Source organism: Vidua chalybeata, chromosome 3 (genome assembly GCF_026979565.1).
Source record: "Vidua chalybeata isolate OUT-0048 chromosome 3, bVidCha1 merged haplotype, whole genome shotgun sequence".
NCBI lineage: Eukaryota > Metazoa > Chordata > Aves > Passeriformes > Viduidae > Vidua > Vidua chalybeata.
In genome coordinates, this window is record NC_071532.1 from 306,795 (window position 1) to 331,183 (window position 24,389).

Below are 24,389 nucleotides of genomic sequence, written 5' to 3' on the forward strand. Positions count from 1 at the left end.
TAAAAAAGAAAGGGGAAAAAACCCAATAAAATAAAATTTTAAAAAATGAAAAAAAATAAAAAGGAAAGCAACAAGAAGGGAGAGCAGAGGGCTAAAGAGCCTGACAGTAACCAAGGGCCAACACCACCACACAGCACCCACAGGGACAGATTACAGGGGAGCATTAAGATTTAAAGCAAGTAGGAGGAATGGTCCCTGTCCCCACCATGCCCCTACTGCCATGGCAAAAGTGTCAACCCCTCTGCCAAACCCCACACAGGGAGGCCAGCTCTGGACCATCAGTGGGAAAACACAGTGGGAACAAATAGTTTCTCTCCTTTGTGTGTAGTGAATAAAAACCAGGGGATGGCTTCTGTGAGGCAGTGACCCCAAAGCCCTACCTGGCTTGCAAACTCAAAAAACACAAACTAACCTCCAAGAAAAATAAAGCAAGGACAACCTCTCTTCACTACATCATTTTAATTGCATCAACAGCCAGAAATACACGTGCCAAGAGCCACCCGTCCAAGAGGGCATCCTTCCATGGTGGGTCTTACTGTCACACTCCTTTCACTCAAAAAAAAAAAAAAAAAAAAAAAAAAAAAAAGAAAAGAAAAGAAAAGAAAATAAAAGAAAAAAATAAGGAAAAAAATATATAATTATAATTGCACTGGTTGATGTACAAGCACAGTCTTCCCTTTTCACACACTGGTGGGTTCTGCTGGAACAGGAGGGTGAAGCCCCAGCACGTGCCCAGCGTGGCCACAGCAGCTCCCCAGGAAACGAAGAGTTGTACAAAACAGAACGAAGATTTTCTTACAAACTGCAGTGTTTACTGGTTGGTTTTTTGGATTTTTTTTTTGTATGTTTTCTTGTAAGTTTCAAAACTAGGTTTTGGGTCACTAATGGCTTGTATCTTTTATCTACAGTAAATTTAGCATAAATTTTTATTTTTAGGAATGTGTAAGGCATTTTGGTAAGTTAACTGTAAGGTCCAGGGTGAAGACTCATCAAACTGAAGTCCCTTCCTTTGAGCTGTCCTCTTTCCCCTGGAGAACAAAAAAAGAAGTGGGTTACTCAGCTGGGCCTCACCCTTATTGATGCTCATGGCAGCTCAAGGCCCAAAGCATTCCACAGATGGGCCAGGTCCTGCCTGTGGGGCAGGGAGGACCTTGACCACCATCTCGTGTGGTCTCAGCGTTTCCCAAAAGCCACCCAAATGGCTTCTGGCAGCAAGGACCACCTTGCCTCCACTGTTAAACCCCTGCCGACCCCTGCCAGCTGCACACTGCCCCAGGGCCTCCACCAGCACCAAGGGGAGGGACATGGCCACCACCAGTACCATTTCCTGAAGCTGTTCTTTCAACTTCTTCACCATTTCTCTCTCTTTGGCCAGTTGGTCCTGGGAAACCTTCAGTAGCTCCTGTAGTTTGGATGCTGCCTGGCCCAAGTCCTTTGTTAATTTTTTTTCTTTTTCAAGTCTTTCCTACATGGCAGTCAAGAGAAGGCACCTGCCTGAGCCTCCCTTTGCAACCTGGTGACCTTCCCCCCTTCAAAACGCCTCAGGCCACCTCGGGTCTGCACCAAGCTGTCTCAGTGACCACAGGCCAGGGGAACACTCAGTCCCCCCCTCAACAGGGAGAACAGGCACCCCCCAAAGCTCTCTCTGGCTCCCTGGAGATGCCGTGGGCTAGGACTGGATGGTTTCCCAGTGTGTGATAAGCCCAGCCTGTGAGTGTTTGCTCAGGGCATCACACTGATCTCAGCCTGCAAGGATGCAGTGGCTGTGGCCCTGCTGTCCTTCAGCCACGCTGGAGCTCTGAGCCCTCTCCTGCAGAGTAACCATGGGATGGGCCTCGCTCCTCAGAAATGATAAATCGTGCTCGTGGTCCTGCTCGCACGTGACTTTTGCTGTCGTGGCACAGCCAACTCACCTTGAGATGCTGGGCCTCCTCCTTGTCTGAAGCTGCTGCATGTTCAGCCAGTCTCAGCTTTTCCAGCTCTGCTTGCAAGCTGCGTGCTAAGCTCTGGGCCTGGAAAGGGACACGCTCGGTGAGCACAGAAGCCAACAGTGCCAGCATCTCCCACACATCCTGATCCAGCCATCCCCGAGTGCCCGCTGGGTGTGTCCTGCTGAGGAGCTGGGTGGTGCAGACACACAGGGCATTGCCTCCACCAGGGAGATGGCACTTCTCACTTGGAGCAGCAGGAAACCCAGCTCCAGCCCGTCACCCTCCAAGGAAAAGGCTGGCACAAGACAGGGGGGAACTGGGAGAGCTGAATTTGGGGGGCCAGTGATGCCACATGGCTTTAGCACAGCTGCTGTAAGAAGTTCTTCAGATGTGGGAGGGAACGCCTCACAGTGATGTCTGAGGTGTGGACAGTGATGGGGAAAAGCCTTCAGATTAATTAATTCCTGGGCTTCATTAGCAGCCAAGAATCCAGGAAGGCTTTGCAGACCCTGGTGTCCTCCTCGCCCACACCCACCTCCTCCAGCTCCCGTGCCAGTTTTTGCCGCAGCATTTGCTCCTTCTCTGCCAGCGTTTCGTTCTGCTCCAGCTGGGTTTTCAACTGTGTTGAGAAGAGGGGAAAACACCCAGAAATAAAATTTTAAAAAGATTCAAGAAATGAGCTAGCAGGGACATCATCAAAAGAGCTGGGCTGGACGGAAGAAATAAAACCAGAAGCTTTCCCCACAGCTCCAAAGGGCAACAGGTACAAGCATCCCCCCTCTGCAGGGATGCCAGGGCTCACCCCCAGACTGGGGTGACCCCGGGAGGTGGAAAAGGCTCTCCTCCAGCCCGGGCCTTCAAAGAAAGACTCAGCAGTCTTCAGTCACCCGGTCTCAAGGCAGTTTATTGTATGTTATCTAAAAGATTTTCTTCCTGAACTGCTGTGGTTCTTTCAGCAGGTCAGACAGAGGCACACACACACACTGACACTGTCTCGGACTCCTTCCCTCTCTGCATCTGACCCTTTCTGCCTGCCCCAGGGGCTGGTGCCATCTTTTATATCACACATTACGTGTTAAATGTTTATGGTTTCCCCCAATGTCTATCACCTATATTGAACAGTGACTTTCTACTCTAAACCAATCTGTGAGTGCCAACATCACCAAGAACATGGAGAATAGGAAGGAGAAAGAAGGAGGACAGGGCACGCCCAAATCCCTCCATCTTAGAACCTCTGACCCCCATGTACAAAACTCAGACCCCTCTGTACAGCACTCAAAGATTCTTCCTTTCACTTTAGACTACTTCTACTATAATATCTAAACTTTTGTGATTTGTTGTTCTTCCGGCAAGGTTGGTAAATTGTTCCATGGATCAGATTCAAAGCCACAGGGGTTTCTGGCTGCCTGCCAGGGTCTCAAATGCTTCTGACCTGGGCCTGGAACATCCAAGAGTGTCTGAAGGACACTTTGGGTTCCGACACAGGGAGATTGCTGATGCCAAGCCTGGGGCCTGCCTTAGCACTGCCCAATTCTGCTTGGTCCTCAGGCAGCACCAGCTGGGATGTGGGACGAGAGGCATGCCATAGAGCAAGATGTGCCTGGCAGGCCCCCATGACTGGGAGAAGGCTCCACAGTTAACAGCATTGAAGGAGAAAGACAGAGCACTGCCTCTGGTGAGAGGTGTCAGCCTGGAAGGGAACAGCTGCTGCTAATGCCCTCAGCCCAGCTGCAGCAGGATTTATGGAGCCTCTGTAATCCTAATTCTCCCTGGCCAGGAAGGGATCCTGGCACAGCTCTGTCAGGGTGTTGTCCCCTTCCTCTGAGGAGACTCTGAACCCCACAGGTCACTGTCACATGGCAGTGCTGGCCCAAGGGCTCTCAGCATGTCCTGCCTGCATCACCCAAAGCTTGCCAGAGGGCTCCCAAGGGGAACAGCCTGGTGAAATCAACTGCTACGTTCCCTGTGGGAACAGGACACATGGTTAATGGGGGCGTGCTGGGCTGGCTGCCCCCCAACGCAGGATGGAACACAACACAGCAGTGACAGCCCTGAGCAGAGCTGTGTGCAGTTCTCCATGCGCCGAGAGATGGTGACACAGGACGTGGGACGTGGTTAAGGGTCAGAGCCTTCCCAGGAGTGGCCTCCCCACCGTCCCCTCGAGCTGCAGGCTCACTTGGCTCAGCTTGTAACCCCACTACTTCTCCCTCCTGTACATGGCTCTTTGCCTCACTCAGCTGCTGCCTGACCTGAGGGATGAGCAGCAAGCCTGGCTCAGCGACACATCCCTGTGCCACAGCCCTCACACGAGCCACAGGGGCCTACAGACAAAGCCTGCCAGCTCTTTGGCTTGCACACCAGCTGGAATGCTTGGAAAACCACCTCAGTGTCTGCCAGAGCAGCAGAGTGGTATCTGACCTGGGAGCTGCAGGCTCAACAGCTCCCAGGGGTGCAGAGCAAATGATTCTACCTCATCTGCACAGAGATGGAGGGATGGATGGATGGATGGATGGATGGATGGATGGATGGATGGATGGATGGATACCCAAACCCCTGCCCCAGAGTGGTGTTGTGGTGACAAGTGCCCAGTGGTGGGGCAGCTGGGTTTTTTTGCTACACACCACTTGAGCAAGCCTTGCTGCTCTCCCTTCCTTCCCACCCCACCACAGGAGGAAAGACAGGCAAATAAAAATCTCCTCCTGGGTCCCAGCAGTCGGCTCTGACCGTGAGGAGCCCAGCAGCACCAGGTCAGCCCGTGCAATGGCTGTGCCTTCCTGCCCTCCCCCAGCCCACAGGAAGGGTGCTGGCCCCACAGCTGCTTTGCAAGCCAGCCCCAAGGACCCAGCAGAGCATCTCCCAGGGTCCCTCCTTACCAGGGCCAGCTCCTTGCTCTGCTTCTGTGTTTCAGTCTTTGCTGCCTCCAGCTGCTCCTGGGACTCTGACAAGAGCTGCCTCAGCTGCCAAGGAGGAAAAGAAAGGAAAAAAAAAAAACAACTCCTTTTATGCACTTGGTTTAGGAACTCTTTGGCCCAAGGAAGTTTTTTTATGATGCAACATCTTCCCAAAGAGGTCATGGTGTCATCACGTGCTGACCTGCCTGCTGATGCCTGCTCAAGCAAATACAGCCATGGGACAGGTCTGTCTCACCTGAGCCACAGAAACCACACAGGCTACCTAGGAGCAGCAGACAGCACCTCCATGACCCATCACCTTGCCCATGACTCTTAGCTTTAGGAGTCTACAACCCAGACTGGAGCAATCTCCATCTGTTTTCCTCTTTCTTTGCAAAGCTGCAGATCCCTGGGGCACTTCCCAGATGCCCAGGATACTCCTCAAATCCTCAAAACATGCATGGGTGGGGAGTCAGGGTTAGAAAAAGCTGAAGAAGGCAGCAGCCTCCACACTCACAGCTTCAACTTCTTTTGTGTAGTTCTGGCGCTCGGAGCTGGCTGTCTCCAAGTGATTTTCCAGTTGTGTTTCCAGAAGAGAGGTGTACTCCTTTAGCTGCATTAAAAGAGAAGAAAGCAGGAGGCGATTGATTGCTTGAGGTCCAATATATCCCAAACATCCTATGGCTAAAGTCTGCCCTCCCCAAAAACCTCACCTGATCCGTGCTCTGCAGATCTGCTTTCAACTTCTCCACCATGCCTTCCAAGGATTTCAGCTGCAGGTGTGACTGAAAGGATCAGAGAAGGACACTGAGCACCTCTGGCTCAATCAAAAACTGGCTGCTGTTTGACTCCCACCTTTCCCACTTCATCCTGTACCCATCCAAAGGAAGAATGGAGCTCTCCTTCCCAGGGAGGACAAGTCTAACATACACAGGCCATAAATGGTGGAGAGCAAGGCAACAGCTGTTGCCTGCAGCATTTCAGGTGGCTGCAGTTGGGTTTCAACACCTGAGAAACCAGCACCAGACTCAGCACAAGCTTCCTGCTGAAAGCACTTTTTGGTCTGGAAGCAGCAGTTTTCCAGTGAGGTGGCAAGGACTTCATTGTAAAGAGAGGCCAAGCTGCCAGAAAAAGCACTTAAACCCAGGCTGGTTTTTGAAGAGGACTCTACAGATGCTGAAGTTTTTGGAAAGGAGGAATTCACCCCCTCTCCACTAAGAGGCAGGATTGCTCTGGGAGCTGCCCTGGGCACCAGATGTTCTTCCCATCACAAACACCACCAGTGGCCACGTCACCCTGTGCAATCCCACACCAGCCCTCAGCAGTGAGCCAGCAGTGGGCTGAGAAATCAAACATCTCTTGTACAACAGCTTCCCCCACCTCCCTGCAGTCCCAGTTAACTCCAAAACCCCACGTGTTGGATGGGGAGCAGCCAGGCCATGGAAAACAGCTCAATCGCAGCTCTGCATTCAGGAGGGAAGATTCTACATGAGGTGGGCTTTTTGTCAGCTGGCTTGGTGACAGGAGGGGTAGATTTGGGAAGAAAAGGAAGCTCCTGTGTCTCGGTGTTCACAGCTGGCAGGAACACTGAGGGACACCAACCAATTTATAGCCAAGAGATTCCCCTTCTCCTGAAGTCCAGCTCCAGGAGCACCAAACCCAGCTGGGTCAGCAACACGCACCTTTTGGAGCTCCTCTTCAGAGGCTGTGAGCTTTGCCTTCCACACCTGCTCCTCCTCCTCCACGCTCTTCTGCAGGTTTCGCAGCATCCCTTCCTGTGGGCAGAGCCTCAGCTGAGCCCCAGCCTCCCTCAGCCCCCACCAGCTGAGCAGGGCAAGGGCTGGAAGCCTCGGCACATGCAAAGCCTCTTCAAGGATTTGGGCCAATCAACAGGTGACAGAATTAGAATCAGGTGGGGCTGGGGGCTCCTCATCCCTACTCTGGCTCAACCACCCCGGTCATCAGAGACCCTGCTGTGTCTCACCCCATCACCACCAGCAAGGTTTCCAACACAATTAGGCTGAAGAAGAGCTCTAGAAATTCTCCTTTATCCTGTTCCTCTGTCTCACTGACAAATACTCTACCACACAGCAGCTCCCCCAGCGCACCAAGGGATGCCCACCCTGAGCTCATGGGCAGCCTGGGCTGACAGGAGACCTCTCCAGAGGGGTTTCCAGTGGGAAGCCAACACAGTGCAAAGGGCAGGAACTTACGGTCTCTGCGAGGATCGTTCTGTACTGCTCACACTCTGCTTGTAAAGTGCTTTGCGCTTCCTCTGCCTCTTTTAATTTAAGAGCTGAATCCTAAAAGGAGAGGGAAAGGAAGGAGAGATGAAAAGAAGACACGTGACCCTCCAGCACACCCTCACCCCTCCACTTTCCAGCCATCACTTACGGGTGGCTCTGCTGCGACCATCTGCTGCTTTAGCACACCCACGGTCTTCTCCTTAAACTCCTGTAGCCACATGTCATAATCCTGAGTTGGGAAAAAAGAGAACAAGAAAGAAGGAGGATGCTGAGACCTCTCTCTTTGCCACGTGGGGAGGCTCTGGGGAGGTCTGAGGAAGGCTGTCCCACCTGCTGTGAGGACACGGTGACTCCCGGGAGGGCGGAGAGCAGCGTCTGCTGGGTTCGCGTCTGGAGCGCGTCCAGCCGTTGGGCCAGCTCCTCCTGAAAGAGGGACAAACTGCAATGGATGGAGGCCTTGGGCACCTGCTGGCCAGGCTGACAACACTGGTCCTGCTTTTCTGTGCCTACAGGGCTGGGGAAACCAGCCAACACAGAAAACTGCTGGTGCTGGGAACCACAAAAGCATCACTTCCAGTTCAACCATGTCCCCGGTTCCCCAACCATGACCAGTACCAGGGATGCACTGCCCTCAAGAAAAATTTTGGAGAAGCTTGCAGAAGAGTTGGGCCAGCACTGTTCCTAAGCAGGCAGGCAACCCAGGGCAGGCCTCCCCGGTGGCTTGGGGAAGCTGAATGTTTCCCTTCCAACAGCAGGGAAACGCCAGGCTCACCTTTGCCTTTGTAGCAGCGAGCAGTTTTTCCTCACACGCCTTCTCCACCGTGGTCAGCGCTTCCATTGCCTTCCAGTTCTTTTCCCGAAGGTCCTGTGGAGACCACACAGACAGGGCAATAAGCCACATGCCATGCCAAGGGCCACAAAGCTGCTTGCTGGCACTGCAGGGGATTTCAAAGCCTCTGCTTAGGGAACTGGGTTTGGTCAGGAGTCTTCCATCCCATGCGCACAGGCATTCCTTTCTCCCCTGGCTTTTCAGGGGCTCCACACCCCACATTGCTCTGGCAGTGCCCTGGATGGGACAGGAGCTCCAGAAGCAAGCTCAGGATGCCTGCAGGGGACACAGGCCAAGTGCAGGGATGCAAGGTGGCCTCCACACAAGTGACACCGCCCTGCAGTAGAGGGATAAGGAGCAAAGGAGCAGGAAGGTGTGAAGGAGCTTTCTCAGAGATTGCCTTGGCCCTACCAAGGCAGGATCTCTCTGGCTTACCAGGTCCTAAACCTTGCAAGAGGACAAGGGACAGACGTGTCACCTCAGGCAGCCCACCAGCTGCACAGCCTGCCAGGGGTATTCCTGCTCTCTGGCAGATGAGGCAATGCCTGCAGGGCTCTGTGGGGCAGCAAGAGCCTCTGGCCACACCCTGGAGCCACCAGGAGGTGACCAAGATGAGCTGTCTGACACACACTTACGTTGTTTTTCGCCTTCTGTTGCTCCACTGCCTCCCGCAGCTGTGTGGCTTCCCTTTCCAAAGCTGAGAGCTGGTTTGTCTTCTCCTGGAGTCTGGAAGGGCAGGATGCAGGAGTGAGCCTGAGCAGTCACCTCCCTCACGGGCAGCAAGCTCCCGAGATGGAGACACAGCCCTTCCTATCCTGGTCTGCTCTGGGATCTACACACAGCAGGAGGAAGAGGGAGCAGGACTGAAAACCACAGCCATGGTAATACTGGAGTGGGATCTGGTCTTCTACCCCCTTACCAGCAATAAAAAGCAATCACTTTACTGGCTGGCTGTACACACACAAAAAGAGGAAGAAGCAACCCAACATAAAGGCCAGGAACTCTGGCTTGCACAACTGGGGCTGCTCCTGTCCATGGCTCATTAGGCTGAGAGAGCCCACAGCTCTGCATTTTGAATGTATCATCCCACTATCTTGAGTAACCCTCAATCAGGGCTGCCAACCAGACAGCAAAGAGCTGCAGGTTCCCTCCACAGCCTCATATCCCCCATCTGCACTGAAGGGACCCTCAGTCTGAGCAAACCAAGGTTCAGGTCTTTGAGAAGAAATACACACATCTCTTGGGATCTCAGGACAGCTCAACAGTGCTTTCCTTTAGAGGGATGCTGGATGCTTGCTGGCAGTGGGGGCATCTGAGAAATCTTCCCCCATGCAGAGCCTGGGCCTTCTTGGAGGTGCCCAGCACATGGACAAGGAACAACAGGCAGGACTCATGACTTGGGAAACTCCAGTTAAATGCCAGGAGACCTTTCTGTGCTGGGGGGTGGGGGAAGAGGTTATCTAACACTGGAATAGGGACCCAGAGTGGTGGTGAATCTCCATCCCTGGAGATACCTGGAAACATCTTAAAAAAAACTTCCTCTGGCTGGCCCAGCCTTGAGCAGGGACTTGGACCAGAGACACCCCACACCCAGCACCAACACCAGCAGAGCCTCCTGTGCTGTAGGAGTGGCCAGGCTCCATGTGCCTGCCTGCAATTCAGTCCTCCTTCAGAATGGACTGGCTGTTGTATGGGGCCAGCACCAGAGCCAAATAATATTTTACACAGCACTGTTGGCCAGGATTGACCTTGACTCCCCAGCTGGGTAGCCCCAAGCCTGCCTGGAAGGCAGGAAGCCCTCAGCCACAGGCTCAGTGCTGGAGGAAGCCTGGGGCACATGGACAGCAAAGTGGAGGTGCCACTGCAAGATGTGCACCTGGACCCACCTTGACTGCAGCTGCTTCATTTCTGCTTCATTGGCTGCCTGGAAGAGAGAAGCACTTTGATTACCTGCCCCAGGCATGTGATACAGGTCAGCCCTTTCTGTGGCATCCCAGAGAGGATCCGGGAGCAAAGGTAACTCAGGGATTGTGCAAGCAGTGTCACCCACTCCCCTCCTCCCGCCCCAACTAAACGAGCACACAACCTGCAGGTCTCTGTCTTTTTCTGCCTCCCGCATCTGGCCTGCCTCCAGCAGAGCTTCGATGGACTTGATCCTCTCCAGAAGCTTTGCATTCTCCGAGCTGGCATCCTGCAGTTTCCCTTTCACGCTGTCCAACTCCAGCAGCTTACTTTTAACCTCTGCCTCGGAGCTCAGCAGCTTGGCCTGCAGCTCTGTTGGAGGGAAGGGTGATAAACACAGTCGGGCAGGTGCAAACAGACCTGGAGACTCCCCACCCTGCTCTGGATCTTAGCCAAAGAAGCCTTGGCCATGGATGCTTTGAGGAGGCACAGAAAGGGCAGGCAGGGATGCAGGCCAGCACAGGAGAGAGGCACAGGAGTGACACCCTGGGGTAGAACCACGGACCAGCCCGTGTCTTGCTCACAACCACACCAGGCAGCCTAACTCATCCCTGGATCTACCCGTCCTGCCCCAATGGATCCTCCAAGCTCTTTGGAGAGCCTCCAGTCTGCCCTACAGCTCTCCCCATGCTGATGCCAGTTCCTCACCAGCAATGCTCTGCTGCTGCCCTTTGGTCTTTTCTGCATCTGCCAACAGGCTCTTGTAGCTGCTCTGGGTCTTGCGGAGCTCGTCGCTGACCTCATCCAGCCTCTTCTGCAGCATCACCTCTGCCTCCCGTTGGTAAGCCTGCAGGGCAGGAAGAGAAGGCTTCCTGGAGCACGACAGACACCCCAGCCAGTTTGAAGCAAAGCTTCATGTGTCACATAATCTTATTTTTAAGCTGTGTTTCAGGGTATTAAAGTCATCCCCCCACCAAGCTCCCCCTGCGCACGAAGCAGCACGCGCTGGGCTCACATCTCATCCCGTGCCAGCCCTCACATTGGGAAGCAGACAATACCCAAATGTCTCAGTCCTGGGCCAATTCCATGGCCAACCTCTCCTCTGGAGAGCTCTGAAAAACCTCCCAGAACCCCGGTTCAAACCACCCCAGCCCAGCAGGGAGAGGTGCTGGCACAGGGCTTTGCAGAACAGAGACACCCGACCACGTTTCCACAGGAGGAGGAACTGTCTCTGCAGTTTGGGCCAGGCAATACTTTTTATTTTCCATCATAGAAAGCAGCAAAGAAGAGGCTGGCAAAGTGCAGGCCTTTTGAGGGGGAAGGCAAAGGAAGAGGAGGATGAGTTGCAGCTTTACAAGGGGCACCCTTGCAGAGGGAGAAAAATTGCTTTGCATGGCAGGGACAAGAAAGGGTAAACCAGCAGGCCTGCCTCTGTCCAAGGGATGCTTTCAGCATCACTAGGAAAGCAGAGCTGCTCTGGTTTTTGAGGATTTGACTCAGTATCCTCAGCTCAGAGCTCCAGGTGTTGCTTTGGAACACATTCTCCCTAGCACCTTAAGCACATTCCTGACTTTAGAGTCAGCTAGTGTGATTTATTTAATTAACATTTAAGGTGTGCAGCGAGCTGACAGCCCTGGAGTTCTCCCAAAAGTATGTCTAGGAGCTCCTGCTTTGAGCCAGAGAGGCAGCTCCTGCCTTCACACCAGCTGTGAGCTCACATCACCCTCCTAGCTCCTCACCTGCAAAAGCAGAAGGAGCCAAATGCAGCTCACCAAAAGGAGAGCTACATCCTCAGGCACACAAAAAATTAAGAGCAAGGATATGGAAGGCCATTTGTTCTAGGAACTCCTCTACAAAACTATTTTGGCATGTGCAGATAAAGGTCTCTTCCACCACAGCCCCTTCCTGAAGAGGCCAAAGCAATTCAGAGACATCCCTCACCCTGCCTGCTACACTGGGATTAATGCTCCCAGCACACAGCATAGCAACATCCCAGCAGGATCCCAGCAGGAGCACTGTCACATCCCAAGAAGATGCTCTTCCCTGTGTGAGTACAGCCTGCCTGCCAGCAACACACCCGTGTGCTCAGAGGCTCTGCTTGCGAGGTGTCCTTTCAACACCCCTCAAAACCCCAAACCCAGCCACTCCCTGCTGGCAACCAAAAAAGCCACAAAGTCCATCTCCTACACCAGGGAGAGAGAGCAACAAGCTTAGAACCATCTGAGTTTGAGAGAGAGAGCACCTGCAGAAGAATGGCTTCAGCCAGGGCACCCTGCGCGCTGGGCTCTGACGGTGACGCTACACAAGGGCCACAGGGAATGTGACAAGCTAACGGAGGGGAGAGCAACCAGGAAGCCTGCCAGGCAGCTTCCTTCCCAGCCATGGACATTCCTCTCCCTCCTAGCCCTTCCCACGTGCACGGATCCCCTGCCACTGAGCCACCCAGCCCTGCAAGGGGAGGGGGTTTGCCGGCGCCTGCCTGACCTGCAGCTGCTCGATTCGCTTCTCCGAGGCCGTCGCCTTGATCTCCCAGCTCTTCCTCTGCTGCTCCTCTTGCTGCAGCACCTCTGACTTCTCAGACAGCTCCTTCATCAGCTTGCTGCACTCCTGCCTCAACTTGGCCAGCTCAGCGTTTTGCCTGCAGCAACAGGAGCAGGGATACTTCAGCTCGCAGGCCAGCCAAGCCTCCCTGGTGCTGGCAGGGGGAAACACATCCTCCTGTGGGCCTGATTCAGGACTTGAAATGGTGAACTTTGTTTGCCTGTTTCTAGGACACTGCTGGTCCTTCAGGGAGGGGGTGGAAGAGCCAACAAATCACTTTTTAAAAGCCCTGTTTCAATCACAGGAGACATTCCTTTCTTATGAAGTAGAGGACACGTGGATCTGTGTTCCCAGACACAAGAGGAAGCACTACAGCTGGAGTCCACTCTGTAATTATTTGCCTGCTGTTAATCACCAGTCATTTCAGACTGTCTATAAAAAGGAGTGTGAAATTCTTCTACCTAGCTCCTATTTGTTCTGCACCCGCTGGGCTGGGCTCTGTTCTCTGCAGCATCACTCCCATCAAAGAGCTGCCTGCATTTCTTCTCAACTTTGAGAGTAGGAGCTCCCCTATGGGGGAAAAACACCACAGTGCCTTCTGATCCCCTCTGCCCCCTCCACTGCCTGTTGGATATGGCATCAGCACAGGTGACCCCAAAGGAGAGAGGGTTTCCCTGCCCTTTCACTTAGGAAGAACACCCTTGTTTCTCCTGGTGTACCCCCAAAAGCCATTTGGCAAGCTTTGCCTCCCTCATTCCCTCCTCCACCTCCAGCTAGTTGGGGTGTCTGCAGAACTACCTTTGGGAAAGAGGGTGGTCAAGCCAAGGTCTGCCAGAGGGCAGCCCCAGGCTCTGCCCCTCCTCCCAGCCTTACTTGCTTTCCATCTGGCTGGTAGCCTGGTTCAGGGCATCCCTCAGGATGGAGTTCTCCTGCTGCAGGCGAGCCAGCTGCGTGTTGGGGCCGTTCTCCAGCTGTTCCTGCAGGGTCCGGATCTAGAGGAGCCCAACAGGGGTTAATGCTACCACCAGCCCTTCTGCTGCCCTTTTTTCTGTCCCTGTAGAAGCCCAAGAGATGAGCAGGAGGGACTGGCAATGCAAGGAAGTGTCTGCTGATGCTGACAGTCCTCAGGGGTGTGACATCCCATGAAGATGCTCCAACGTGCCTCTTCTCCAAAGACATCTGGACAGAGGGTTGGGGGATATTTTGGGAGTGTGGGGGGTATTAAGTGGGTCTTAGAGGGGTGTAGGGGGACCTGAAGGGGTTTGTGAATCTGGGGGAGTTTAAGGGGTGTTTAGGGGGCCCTTAAAGGGGTTTGGGGGGGAAATTCAGCACCACGGCCCAGGAGCACCACAGGGCCTTGCCCCTCTCGCAGCTCAGCCTTCTCCAGAATGTCACACATGTGCCACCAGCAGCCACCTGGCAGAGGAAGGAGGCAGGTGCAGAGCACAGCCTGGGACTCACCTTGCCCTGCAGCTGCTGGGTCTCACTGACGTGGTCCTGGTAGCTGGCCTGCATCCGTGCCTGCACGGCCACGATCTCCCGCTCGCGGGCCAGCAGCTGCTCCTTCAGCTTGCCCTCCACGGCCACCGCCTTGGCCCGCTCGGCCGCCAGCTCCTTCCAGGAAAGGAGGCCCCCAGTTAGTCCTCAGAGCACAGGTTTCCCCATTTTAAGAGGATGTGGCCTCCTAGCTCAGCAGACTACAAAGTTTAGCCCTTTCATTGCTGCCCCCACGCCCAGGTACATTTAGCACTTACATTTCCTCCTGCATTTTGTTTTGGGCTCTGTGGCCACTGGATGCCACTGTTGTTCCATGTTGGGCCAGCTAAGAGAAAGGAGTAAGACAGCCTGGAATTTTATTTTCCTCCCTCAGGATAAATAACATCACACAACATTTGGGGCAAAGAAGAAAAATGAAGCAGATGGACTCGACAGCCACAAGTTCAGCATGGCAGGGATCTGTTCTGCCTTCAACACCCAAAAAGACATGGGGGCGGGGGGCTGAGTCAGGGAAGGGCACTGTAATTAGGATCAGGTTCCTTACAAAGGCACCATCTCAGCTCAGGGGAGCTGAAATGAGGCAGGATTTGCTTTTCTCCCTGAAGGAGGAGAAAGCTGCAATCTCTTACAGAAAGGGTTTTCCCCTGCTTCTCCCGTGGCTGCCAACGGGCACTGCCCTGTGGTTCTCTGGGCTGGCACCTCCCCAGACTGGAGCAGGCCCAAGAGAGGAGGGCACGGGGGAATCTCCTCCTCTTTTTGGGAAGAAAACAGCCAGCAGGTGAAAGGTCCAAAGAGCCCCATCAGGAGGGCTGAGATGTGGGGAGCAGGAGGCACATGGAAAGCCACCCTGAGCAGAGGCCACACCAGAGATGCCAGGAGAGCCAACCAGGGCTTACCTTGCTCAGCTCCCGCAGTTTGTTCCTGGCAGCAGCTGCATCCTCCTGCTCAGCAGAGAGCTGCTTCTCCTTCTCCTCCAGCTGGCGTTTCAGGACGGCAACCGGGTCACCCTTCTGCGTGGCCTGGCAGCACGGGGCGGCACATCAGCGGGGAGCAGCACCTCCAGAGCCATCCCCTGCACCCCACACGCGACATCCTGCCCTCTGCTCCAGGGACAATTCAGCTCTGTTCTCCCAGACGCCCTCAGGGCCAGCCTGCCCGAAACGGGGGTGATTCCCTCCCCTTGCACTTCCTGAGGCTCAGCAGAGCCCTACCGTGTGCCAGGTGTCCTGGATGATTCCAGCTTTCTCCGTCAGGATCTCGATCAGCTGCTGGGCCTCCCCCTCACTGAACACCATGCTGCTGACTGTGGACACGAGTGTCTTGTAGGGCAGGTACAGGGCCCCATCCGAATCCGTGGGTGCTAGGGAGGAGAGAGGAGGGATGGGCACTTCTGGGGACAACAGCAGAAATATTGTACCATCTCAGCTGGCTTCAAGCCCGCAGCTGCCATCTCAAACCATCATCCACCCAGATTTCCAGAGTCACATTTGGTACCTCTCTGAGGCAGAACAGTAACAGAAGTGCTGGAGATGACACCACACACGTGTCACCTCTGCCTGGCTCAACAGCTGGTCCCAGCAGCTGCCACCACCCTCTACCGAACGGAGAGACCCTCAGCAGGAGCTGGGAGTGCTTTGCCAACGCCAGGGGACTCAGACATGTCGGGCGTCAGAAGCTGGACCACACCAAAATACAGCCTTGCTGAAGGATGTCACTCCACGCAGTGGTGCTGGTGACAGCGAGGTCATCTCCCACCCTTCACCAGCCAAGTTTGTTCCAGCTCTTTGCTAAGGGAGCAACATGGCTCCAACCCTTGCCCTGCAAAGCTGGGAAAGCCAGGGAGCATCAGGGACCACGATGCTGTGGTAGGACCTCAGTGAACATGGTCACGATACACAGAGGGTGGCAGGCAGGTTTAGGGGTTCCTGCATGCATCTATGGCCCTGTGGGCTCATCTTTCTAGGAAACCACAGAAGGAAAAGCAGTTTGGAGTCCAGTAGCTCCAGAGCCCCTGAAGTCATTAACACCAGTGTCTCTTGAATACAAAGCTTTGCAGCAAGGCCCAAAGAAGAAGGAGGAGGAGGTGCTGCAGGTGCTGGAGCAGAGATTCTCCTCTAGAGAATGGACTCCACGCTGAACAAGGTTCCTCCCAAAGGACTGCAGCCCATGGAAGGCCCCACACTGGAGCAGGGGAAAGGCAGGAGGAGGAAAGGGATGCAGAAGGTGGTTGTAACAAACTGTCCACAGTCCCCATCCTCCTGCACCACTCAGGGATGGGAGGCAGAGGAGTCAGGAGGGAAGGAGTGAAGTTGAGCCTGGGAATAAGAGCGGGGGGGAAGGCATTGTTTTAATTTCTAAAAAAAAAATCTGTTTCTCATCTATTTTAATGGGGAATAAATTAGTTTTCCCCAAGTGGAGTCTGTTTGGCCAGTGACAGTAAGTGCTCAGTGATCCCTTTGGCAGGGCAGCACCAAGCCCTGGCAGCAGCCGTGTCTGTCCCCAGCCACAGCCGGGGCAGCTCCACCCCCGTGTGCAACCTGGCCCGAGCCTTGGCTCACACTTCACTCAGGCTGGCAACTGCAGGACAGCACACGGCATCCCCTGCTCAGCCCTGCTGCCTGCAGGGACACACCAAGCGGAATTCCGCCCCTCTCCAGGTGGAGTCGCAGGAGAAAAGTACCCCAAGCCATTCCTGTCAGTTTTGCCATCTGTTTGAGCGCTGAGGACGTGTCCTTGAACACTCTGAACACCCACTTTTATCTGCCACAGAATAATGTGTTCCTTTGCATTTGAGGAGGAGAGACCACGGCTGCTCGAAACACCTTGGTCGGACTGCAGTTGGCTTCATGGCACAAATCCTACCAGGAGCTTTCCTTTGCAAAATCCCACGGGGGCAGCTAAGACATCACTCTTCACTTTCAGGACATGAAGGATTGGCACTTCACACCCAAGGGAATCTAAGCTGGAGCACCCAAAAACCTCCCAGCTTAACAAATGCTAAAAGGTCACCTCCCAGCCACATTCCCTCAGCTCTTACAGCTCGGATTTAGGGCCGTGCTTTTCACATGGGTGCACGCAACAAACCAGTCACCTCCAGTTTCCCGACACCACCATCCCTGCAATACCCTCCAGGAGCACCTTCTCCAACCATTCCAAACCCCATCACTGTGTGGAGATGGCCTTCAGTAAAATCCTTCCCTCAGAAGAGCAGGTTCAAGGGGTTTAACCCAGCAGCTGCAAATGCCCCACTGAGTGGCAGGCCCTCTTCCAAAATGTGGGTGTGGAAACTGCCAGGCTGCACAGCAGGTTTAGATGTGCTGCAGAAGGGCAGCAAGAAGGGATGGATTTTAGTTTGGTGGGTTGGGGTTTCTTCTGGTAAAGAAAGAAAGAAATCCATGCACATCACATGACATCTTTGAGAACACCTGAGAGATTTCTGCCATGTGTCCACATGGGAACCCTTCCACAGGTCTGAAAGCATTCACATTTTTAGTGTCTGTAACTATCACTAATCAAAAATAAATCCCAAACTGTTCCTACTGGTACAATGAGAGGCAAGAATCCAGCAAGAGAGCTGATTTTCCCCTCCCTACACCTTTTTTATACTCTGAGAGTTCAGGACCACCTGATCTTTTCCATCTCTGAATCAATCAAGTAAGGCACAACTGATGATGGGCCAGTTTTCCCTGTGACAGACCCAAAGTCACCTCCCTCTAATTACGATCAATCCCCTGCAGTATGGAAACTCCATCCACCCTCTCTGCTTGAAGAATCCTTCTTCACCTCCACCAAAGGAGGAGGAAATGCTAGCGGTGACCCAGCTCCACTGAGAAGTGTGGGAGAGCTCCTCTGGACTTTTAACAGTCAGGGTTCTATGGGGAAAACACCTCATCCTGGCTTTCCACCCCTATGTGCAGCACCTTGGCAGCTGTCCCTCTCCCAGGACAGGGACGTGTAGCTCCCACTCACTCCCATCTGCAGAGCCCGTACCACAAATCCCAGAGGAACCTGTAACTCTCCAGCACCCGTGTGCTGGACCAAGGGGATACAGGCAGAGGAGTCTGGCCTTACCTGGCTCGCTCTTCTTCTTGGATGCAGCCTTTTTCTTGGCAGGTCCATCATGCTTCTGGTCCTCCTGGGCTGGAAGAGCCTCGGTTTTCTTGACGGTGACCGAGCTGATGACCGGGGCACTTTGCTGAGTGCCAACTGGGGGCACTGCCACAACGGGCACCTCCTTAGGGGCCACCTCCCGGCCGGGAGAACTTTTGGGGACACTGACAGGGGGCGGCACCAACACCGGGCTAGGAGCAGGCTCTACCTTTGCCACCTTCTTCTCCTTCTTCCTCTTCTCCTTAGGTGATGGAACAGGTTTCTCCTTTTCCTGGGGGACAACTGCCATGGCTGCAATTGGAGTCTCAACGGTTACGGGCTCAGGCACCACAGCAGGCTCAGGAACCACCTCCTTGGGAGGCTCCGTCACTTCCTGAGCAAGCTGCTGCTCTGGGATCTTTCCATTTGGTTTCTCTTCCTTTTTCTTTGCTCTTCCTTTTTTCTCAACTGTTTTTTCTTTCTTCTTTTTCTCTAATTTCTGCTGCTGGGTCTTCTCAAGCTCCTTGCGTTGCTTGGCCAAGGCTTCCTCGTAAGAGGTCTCCTTCATGGAGAAGGTGGACACCAGGAAGATCCCGATGGCCGAGATCACCATGAAGCCTCCGAAGACCATAACACCCAGCGTCTGAGGGTCGTACACATCCATCCTGCCTCACTCTTCTGTGCCTGCAAGACACCAGGACAACAGTTAGGGGCAGGAGGGGAGGAAAGAAATGCAATGGCTTTTCTGAGAAGGGTCTTCACATGGGCATCTGTGCCTTCCAATGGCACCGTGCACTGGGAACACTCCAGATTCACGTGGCTCAGGCTGACCCGCCTGCACAACCCCGAGTTTGTGCTCCTCTGCTACACTGCCCATGCACAGGGGTCCAGTTGTACCTCAGTGACTAAATTTCATCTCCACAAGAACCGAAGAGAAGGAATTAAAAAACAGGGATGCAATCAGAGACAGCCACGAGCCACATTCTACGTCCAGTGGGGTGGTTTTGTACGACCTTAAGCCATACCCGCAGCAGTAGAGAGCCCACTTTCAGACTGCTGGGAGCAGGTTGGCCAATATCTGGGCTTCCCCTGGAGCACCTGGCTTTTTCACTGCCCCCAGATGCATATCCAGGTGTCATCTTTGGGATAAAACATCCCCCTGGGAGGAGAAAGCTTTGCAGCAGCCCTTCCCTCTTGCCTTTCCCAGCTGTACACTGCTGCTGAGCAGCAGCAGAGACCACACCGTGTGCTCTGAGCCCTGGCAAGCAGGGCTCAGCCACACCTGGGGAAAGATGCTGCTATCTCCACCCCTCTTAATGGCTACTTGAACCTATCCTGGTGTCAAAGCCAATTTTTGCTGGCCCATCCACGTGTTTCATCCACCACGGCATCATTTCCCCGTGGCTCTGAGATGGCTCACAGTCCCCCAGCTGTTGGTGTCAGGCAGTTAATCTGGGAAGGGACATTTTCCAGGAGTTGCCATGGCTTCATTGTTACTCAAAAGAGAATTAGCAGAATGCAGAAAGGCCTCAGCTACCAGGAGTTCTCATCCCCACATTTAACTGCTGACATTATCGAATTTCCGCTTTAAGGGGTTGTGGGCCGAGGAGGGAGGGAGGGAGGAAGGGAGGGAGGGACAGGCTGGAAGGGGAGGAGGCAAAAATAAGAATAAAACTAAGGAGATCAGCATCTTTTCAAACCTCAGTGCTTGCAGGGAGACACCTCAGAGGCCCTTCCTTTCTAAGAGCTGGAGCAGCAAACTTGAATCTGCAGCTCAAAGCTGCTCGAGGTGGGGACAGTGCAGTGAAAACTCATTTCCAGCACTCAAACAGGGGGTGCAGAGCTGGGAGGAGCTGCAAATCTCCCACTGGAGATACCCAATCTGCCTGGGAAAGGATGCTGTAGCCCAGCTCTCCCTGCCCACCTCTCCAAACACCACAGGTAAAGCAGCAGAGAGAGAAGCTGGCAGGCAGGAGGGCTCTCCATGCCAGCTGGAACCAGCCAGCCCTGTCAGGGCCAATTTTCTACCCCAGGGCACCGCTGGAGATCGCAGCTGATACTGCAGGCATCACTTATTACTATTTCACATCTCCCTGGCCATCTTGCACCTGAACGGCCTCAGCCCACTCTATCCCAGCACAGCTGGTGCCAAGTCACGGCCTCCTGACTAGGGAGCATTGCTCTGGGAGGGTCCCCACCAGGACAGACAGGTAATTCCTAACCCACAGTGTCAAAAGGACTGGAATTCCTCTCCCTGTCAGTAAATAAAAAGTAGGGCTGGAGAACACATACCCCCGATCTTGTGCCGGGTTTAGGGCTACACCAACGCACCCAGGAGCTGTTTTAGGGCCAGAACAAGGTGACCTCACCCAGCAACCCCAACATATTTGTAAAAATAAGCCCTTCCTGACCTCACAACACCACAGTTTCAAATCTAGATAAAAATCTGCTGCTCCAGCTTGGGGCAAGGGCATCCCCAAGTGCTGACAAATGCACTCCAACCCCATCAGGCAGTACTGCCACCCTCCAAAGCAGCTTGATGGAGCCCATAGGGGATGGGAATGGGGCAAGAAATCCTAATCTCCACTAGGGATGGATGAGAGGACAGAGACAGGGGTGGTGAGGTGGGTGAGATGGCAGTGCTGGATGGGGCACCATGGCACCAGAGCCGTGTGTCTGCCCACTCCTTAGCCCACAGGACTGTGTCCAGAAGCCCTTCCAGAGCCCCATACCCTCTCTCCCTCACAGAGAGCCTCACCCAGCTCTCCATGGGCTGCAGTAAAAGCTGCCTGTACCTTGCCTCCTGCTTTGAAGGCAGGGTGAGATAAGGATGTAAATGAGCACTAAAGTCCTTCGGAGCGAAACAAAAGCACCCCAGCAACCCCCTCCAGACCAAAAGCAATATGGGAACAAAGCAGCCCAGAGCACCGAGGAGCTGTGGACCTGCAAAAGAGCCCTGTCAGCTGCCAGAGCTCCTGAAAGCAGCCGAGATGCTCAGAGAGGCCATCCAAGCTCCCACCCAAGCTCCCACTGCTCGAGCAGGGGGACCCCACGCTGCTCCCAAGGACAGAGGTGCCGGCAGAAGATCCACAGGAGGAGCAAGAGGTGCCAGCCAGGGACTGACCCCTGCCAACCTGGGTCCTGTCCCAGCGCTCGTGCCCCGCAGCCCCGGCGCTGACTGCGAGGAGCGAGTTCTACCTGCAGGGCTCCTCCTGTGCTCGGGACTTGGCAGCACCAGCCCAACAGCTTGTTCAGGGATGAGCCCATCTCTCCAACGGGGCAGAGACAGCCACACGAGCTTAAATCAAGCCAGGCTGGCCTTGGCATTTGGGGGATAAGGAATAGTCTTCCTATGGGAACTTCCTGGTGCACAGATGCCAGAAGCATTTATCCCACAGTGCTAGCACCCAGGAGAGAAGCTCTGCTTTGACATTTCCTGACCTTGCCATGTCTGCCCTTCCAAGGGCTGGAAGTTTGCTCCTGGATTTGCACAGCAAGACACCATGCCCCTCGCAAGCACGTGTGCCCTTTGGCAGGAAAGCCCTTCGTGGTTATCACCTGGACCACGTCGTAGCCAGGACATGGCCAAATAGGGCACCAAAGGTAGTCTCACGTGTTCAGCTTGACAGCCACGCCTGGGAGAGGCTCAAAGACTTCAGGATCCTCCCTCCTGTAGCTTCTGGTCCTCCAGGGGCGTCACTCCTATGATGGCATTTTTCCATCTGCCTGGGAGAAGGCTGTGTGCCCAAGAAGTGCGTGAACACCAGCAGTCATCAGAGTCCACGCTCAAAGTATCAAGTTCACATCCAACACTGAGCACATTTACTTCCATGACATTTCTGGAGCATCCTACACTCCTCTCCCAGCCAAAACAGCAGAAATCATCTAATACCTCCATACACAAACTCCTTTCCCAAAGCAGCTGGTCCAGGTAAAGCCTTTCCCCACCACGAGAGCAGGAATATGGTGAACTTCACTTGGTATTCACTTGGCCTTCTCATGTAAAGGAGCTGGCTGAAATGCTGTGCTCTGACTCTTCCATTCCTGCGGCTTTTTCTTGTTATCCCCCAAGCTTCCCAAATTCCCAGATAACAGCCCAAGAGACCTGAACTCCCTCACCTCCCTGCACATGCAGCCACCTCTGTTTGACCTGAGCAAAAGTCCAACTCGGCTGAAGGAAGCAGAACCAGAAAAGCACTCAGCCTCGCTGGTTTTCCAGCACTAAACAATTTCCAGGATGAACCAACCCAGAGACATGTGACATGACAGCACCAGGGCCACGCTCAGTGTCTTGTGGTCACATTTGTCACTGACAGCTGTGGCAAAAACCAGGCTGGAGCCGTGCCACCTGTTCAGCCTGTCCTCCCATACATGAAATCCATGGGAATTGAGCATCTTTAAGACCCAGCCCTCCACCAACCCTTGTTTAAATCACCCAGGCCACACAACGAGCAATGGAAGAGTCAGGTTGTGCAGTAACTACAGACATCTTATTTCTTCCCACAGCCAAAGGAAAACACATGTTATCTCCTCCTGGCGTCAAGAGGTGCTGCAGATAGGAAAAGATGCTCTTTTCAGGCAGGACACTGACCCCCTGCAATCCAAGGCTTCCACTTTGCCATGGTGTGAAGGCGGCATCTCAGTTTAGAGCAGTGCAGCAGGGGTGATGAGGGGCCAGAGGGCAGAGAGAGAACTGGGTTCGCACAGGCGGGCTCTGCATAACCCACAGCAATGCCTGCCTGTGAAGCTCCTGCAGCTTCCCTTCCTCTACATATCCCAGCAGCTTAAAAAAAAGGAGGGAAAGGGCAAGGACGAGGGAACTGGGAGGCCTGATCAGCAACAGCACTGCCAGCAGATAAAAAAACCATCACCAGATACTTCTCCTGGAGTTTTTCTCTCCACTTTGTTGCAATAGAGACAAAAATTAAAAACAAACGAGAAAAGCCTGCACGCCGTGAGCAGATCCTGCCCACGTTGCCAGCAGCCTCTGTTTAAATACATTTTCTGTGTAAGTGACTGTGCACTTCCAGCCTCCCAGCAGCATGTGCTACTCCACACAGCAACTCCAGACCAGCCCATCGTCAACAGTTATAGCTCGACTTAATTGAACGTGTCTTAGTGCTCCATTAGCTCTGGCGGCAGCAGCCAGCTGGCTTGTGCTTGCCAGCAGCGCTGCCAGCTCCCTTCCTGAGCCCGGGAGTGAGAAAACAGGCAGAAAATACGTGTATATATAGGAGAAGAGTGTAACAGCACCACAACACAGCTGCAGCTTGACTAAACTCTGCAGCGGCTATTAGAAATTTTCTCTCCCCTCGCTGGCGCGAAGAGGCATTTCAGTGCCGGTTCCCCTCAGCTCCTCCCTGGGGCTCACATCCCGGGTAGCCTCGGCTCCTTCCAGCCATTTCCCGCCGGTGCGGGGCCTCGAGGCAGGTGGGAGCTGGCACTGCGGGCGCGGACACCTCTCGGCGCCGCTCAGCCACGTGTGCAGCACACGCTCCTCCGCCGCACCGCTCCCCCGGCAGGGCGAGGAGCGGAGCCGCGGGGAGGCTGCTCTCGTCCCGGCTGGAGAGAGCCCGCGGGGCGCGGGGGTCTCCGCCCGGGGGGTCGCTGCCTCTGTCCAAAAGCTGCGCGCTGCCGGGGGGCTCCGGGTGCCAGCAGAGTTTCGTGGGGGGGGGGGGGGGGCTTAGTTAAGGAAAGAAAACGGACAGGGGGGCAGCGGCCCGAGCGCCGGGACCCTGTGCGAGCGCGGTTAATCGGATTGGGGATTGTCACCCGGGACGGCGGCGCCGGGGGCAGCGCGGGGCCCGCCGCTCGCCCTGCCCGCACACGCCGCCATTCCGCGCTCGGGGCCATTCATCCGCCCGGCCCCGCCGCCCGGAGCGGACCCCGCGCCGGGACCGCCGCCGCCGCTCCCCGCGGGGCACGGGGGCGGCCCGGCCCGGCCCGGCCCGCTCCGAGCGCCGGGGCCGCGGGCAGCGCCGGGCGGGGGTCCCGCGGGCAGCGCGGGGCGATCGCGGAAGCGGTGCTCGGGGCAGGGGCCGGGGCAGGGGCCGGGGGCAGGGAGGAAGGGAGGGAAGGAAGGGAGGAAGGGCTGCCGCCGCCCCTACCCACCCGTGCCGGGTCGCGGTCCCTCCTCGCCGCCGCGGCCGTGTGGAGTCGTGGCACTTTCCGCCGCTGTCTCGCCGGGCTCGGCCGCCGCGTCCCGCCCCGCCCCGTGGCGTCCCGCCCGCCGCTCCGCGCTCCGCCGCGGGGCCCACTCAGCGCGCCGGGCCGGGCCGCGCCGGGCCGGGCCCTCCCCGCGGGGCAGCGGGGCTGCAGCGCGCTCCCTCCGCGCCTCTGCGGAGCTCTGCCCCCGGGCTGAGCGTGCCCCGGCCGCGGCTGCCCGCCGGCCGTGCCCCGGCTGTCAGCCTCGTCCCCGGGGCACGGCGGGGAGAGCGTGGCTCGGGGGTCCGGGGAGCGCCCA

The 24,389-nt window shown here is 55.1% G+C and overlaps 1 protein-coding gene across 3 annotated transcripts; it reads right to left on the minus strand.

Moving 5' to 3' along the window:
- Positions 1–444: 444 nt before the first annotated feature.
- On the minus strand, positions 445–24,119 carry RRBP1 (ribosome binding protein 1). 3 transcript variants are annotated; one of them, XM_053937075.1, is made up of 24 exons: positions 24,038–24,119; positions 17,909–18,610; positions 15,049–15,197; positions 14,734–14,856; positions 13,802–13,954; positions 13,214–13,332; positions 12,284–12,437; positions 10,508–10,646; positions 9,984–10,171; positions 9,784–9,821; positions 8,533–8,623; positions 7,841–7,933; positions 7,399–7,491; positions 7,217–7,297; positions 7,036–7,125; positions 6,505–6,597; positions 5,536–5,607; positions 5,340–5,435; positions 4,805–4,888; positions 4,061–4,180; positions 2,467–2,550; positions 1,914–2,012; positions 1,322–1,465; positions 445–1,028 (listed from the first exon to the last, which is right to left on the minus strand). In XM_053937075.1, the coding sequence occupies exons 2-24, from the start codon at positions 18,588–18,590 to the stop codon at positions 990–992; spliced, it is 3,024 nt and encodes a 1,007-aa protein (XP_053793050.1). In that variant the 5' UTR covers positions 18,591–18,610; positions 24,038–24,119; the 3' UTR covers positions 445–989. The 3 variants fall into 3 exon arrangements, with proteins under 3 accessions (XP_053793050.1, XP_053793048.1, XP_053793049.1); XM_053937073.1 differs by lacking the exon at positions 4,061–4,180; XM_053937074.1 differs by lacking the exons at positions 1,322–1,465; positions 4,061–4,180.
- Positions 24,120–24,389: the final 270 nt, after the last annotated feature.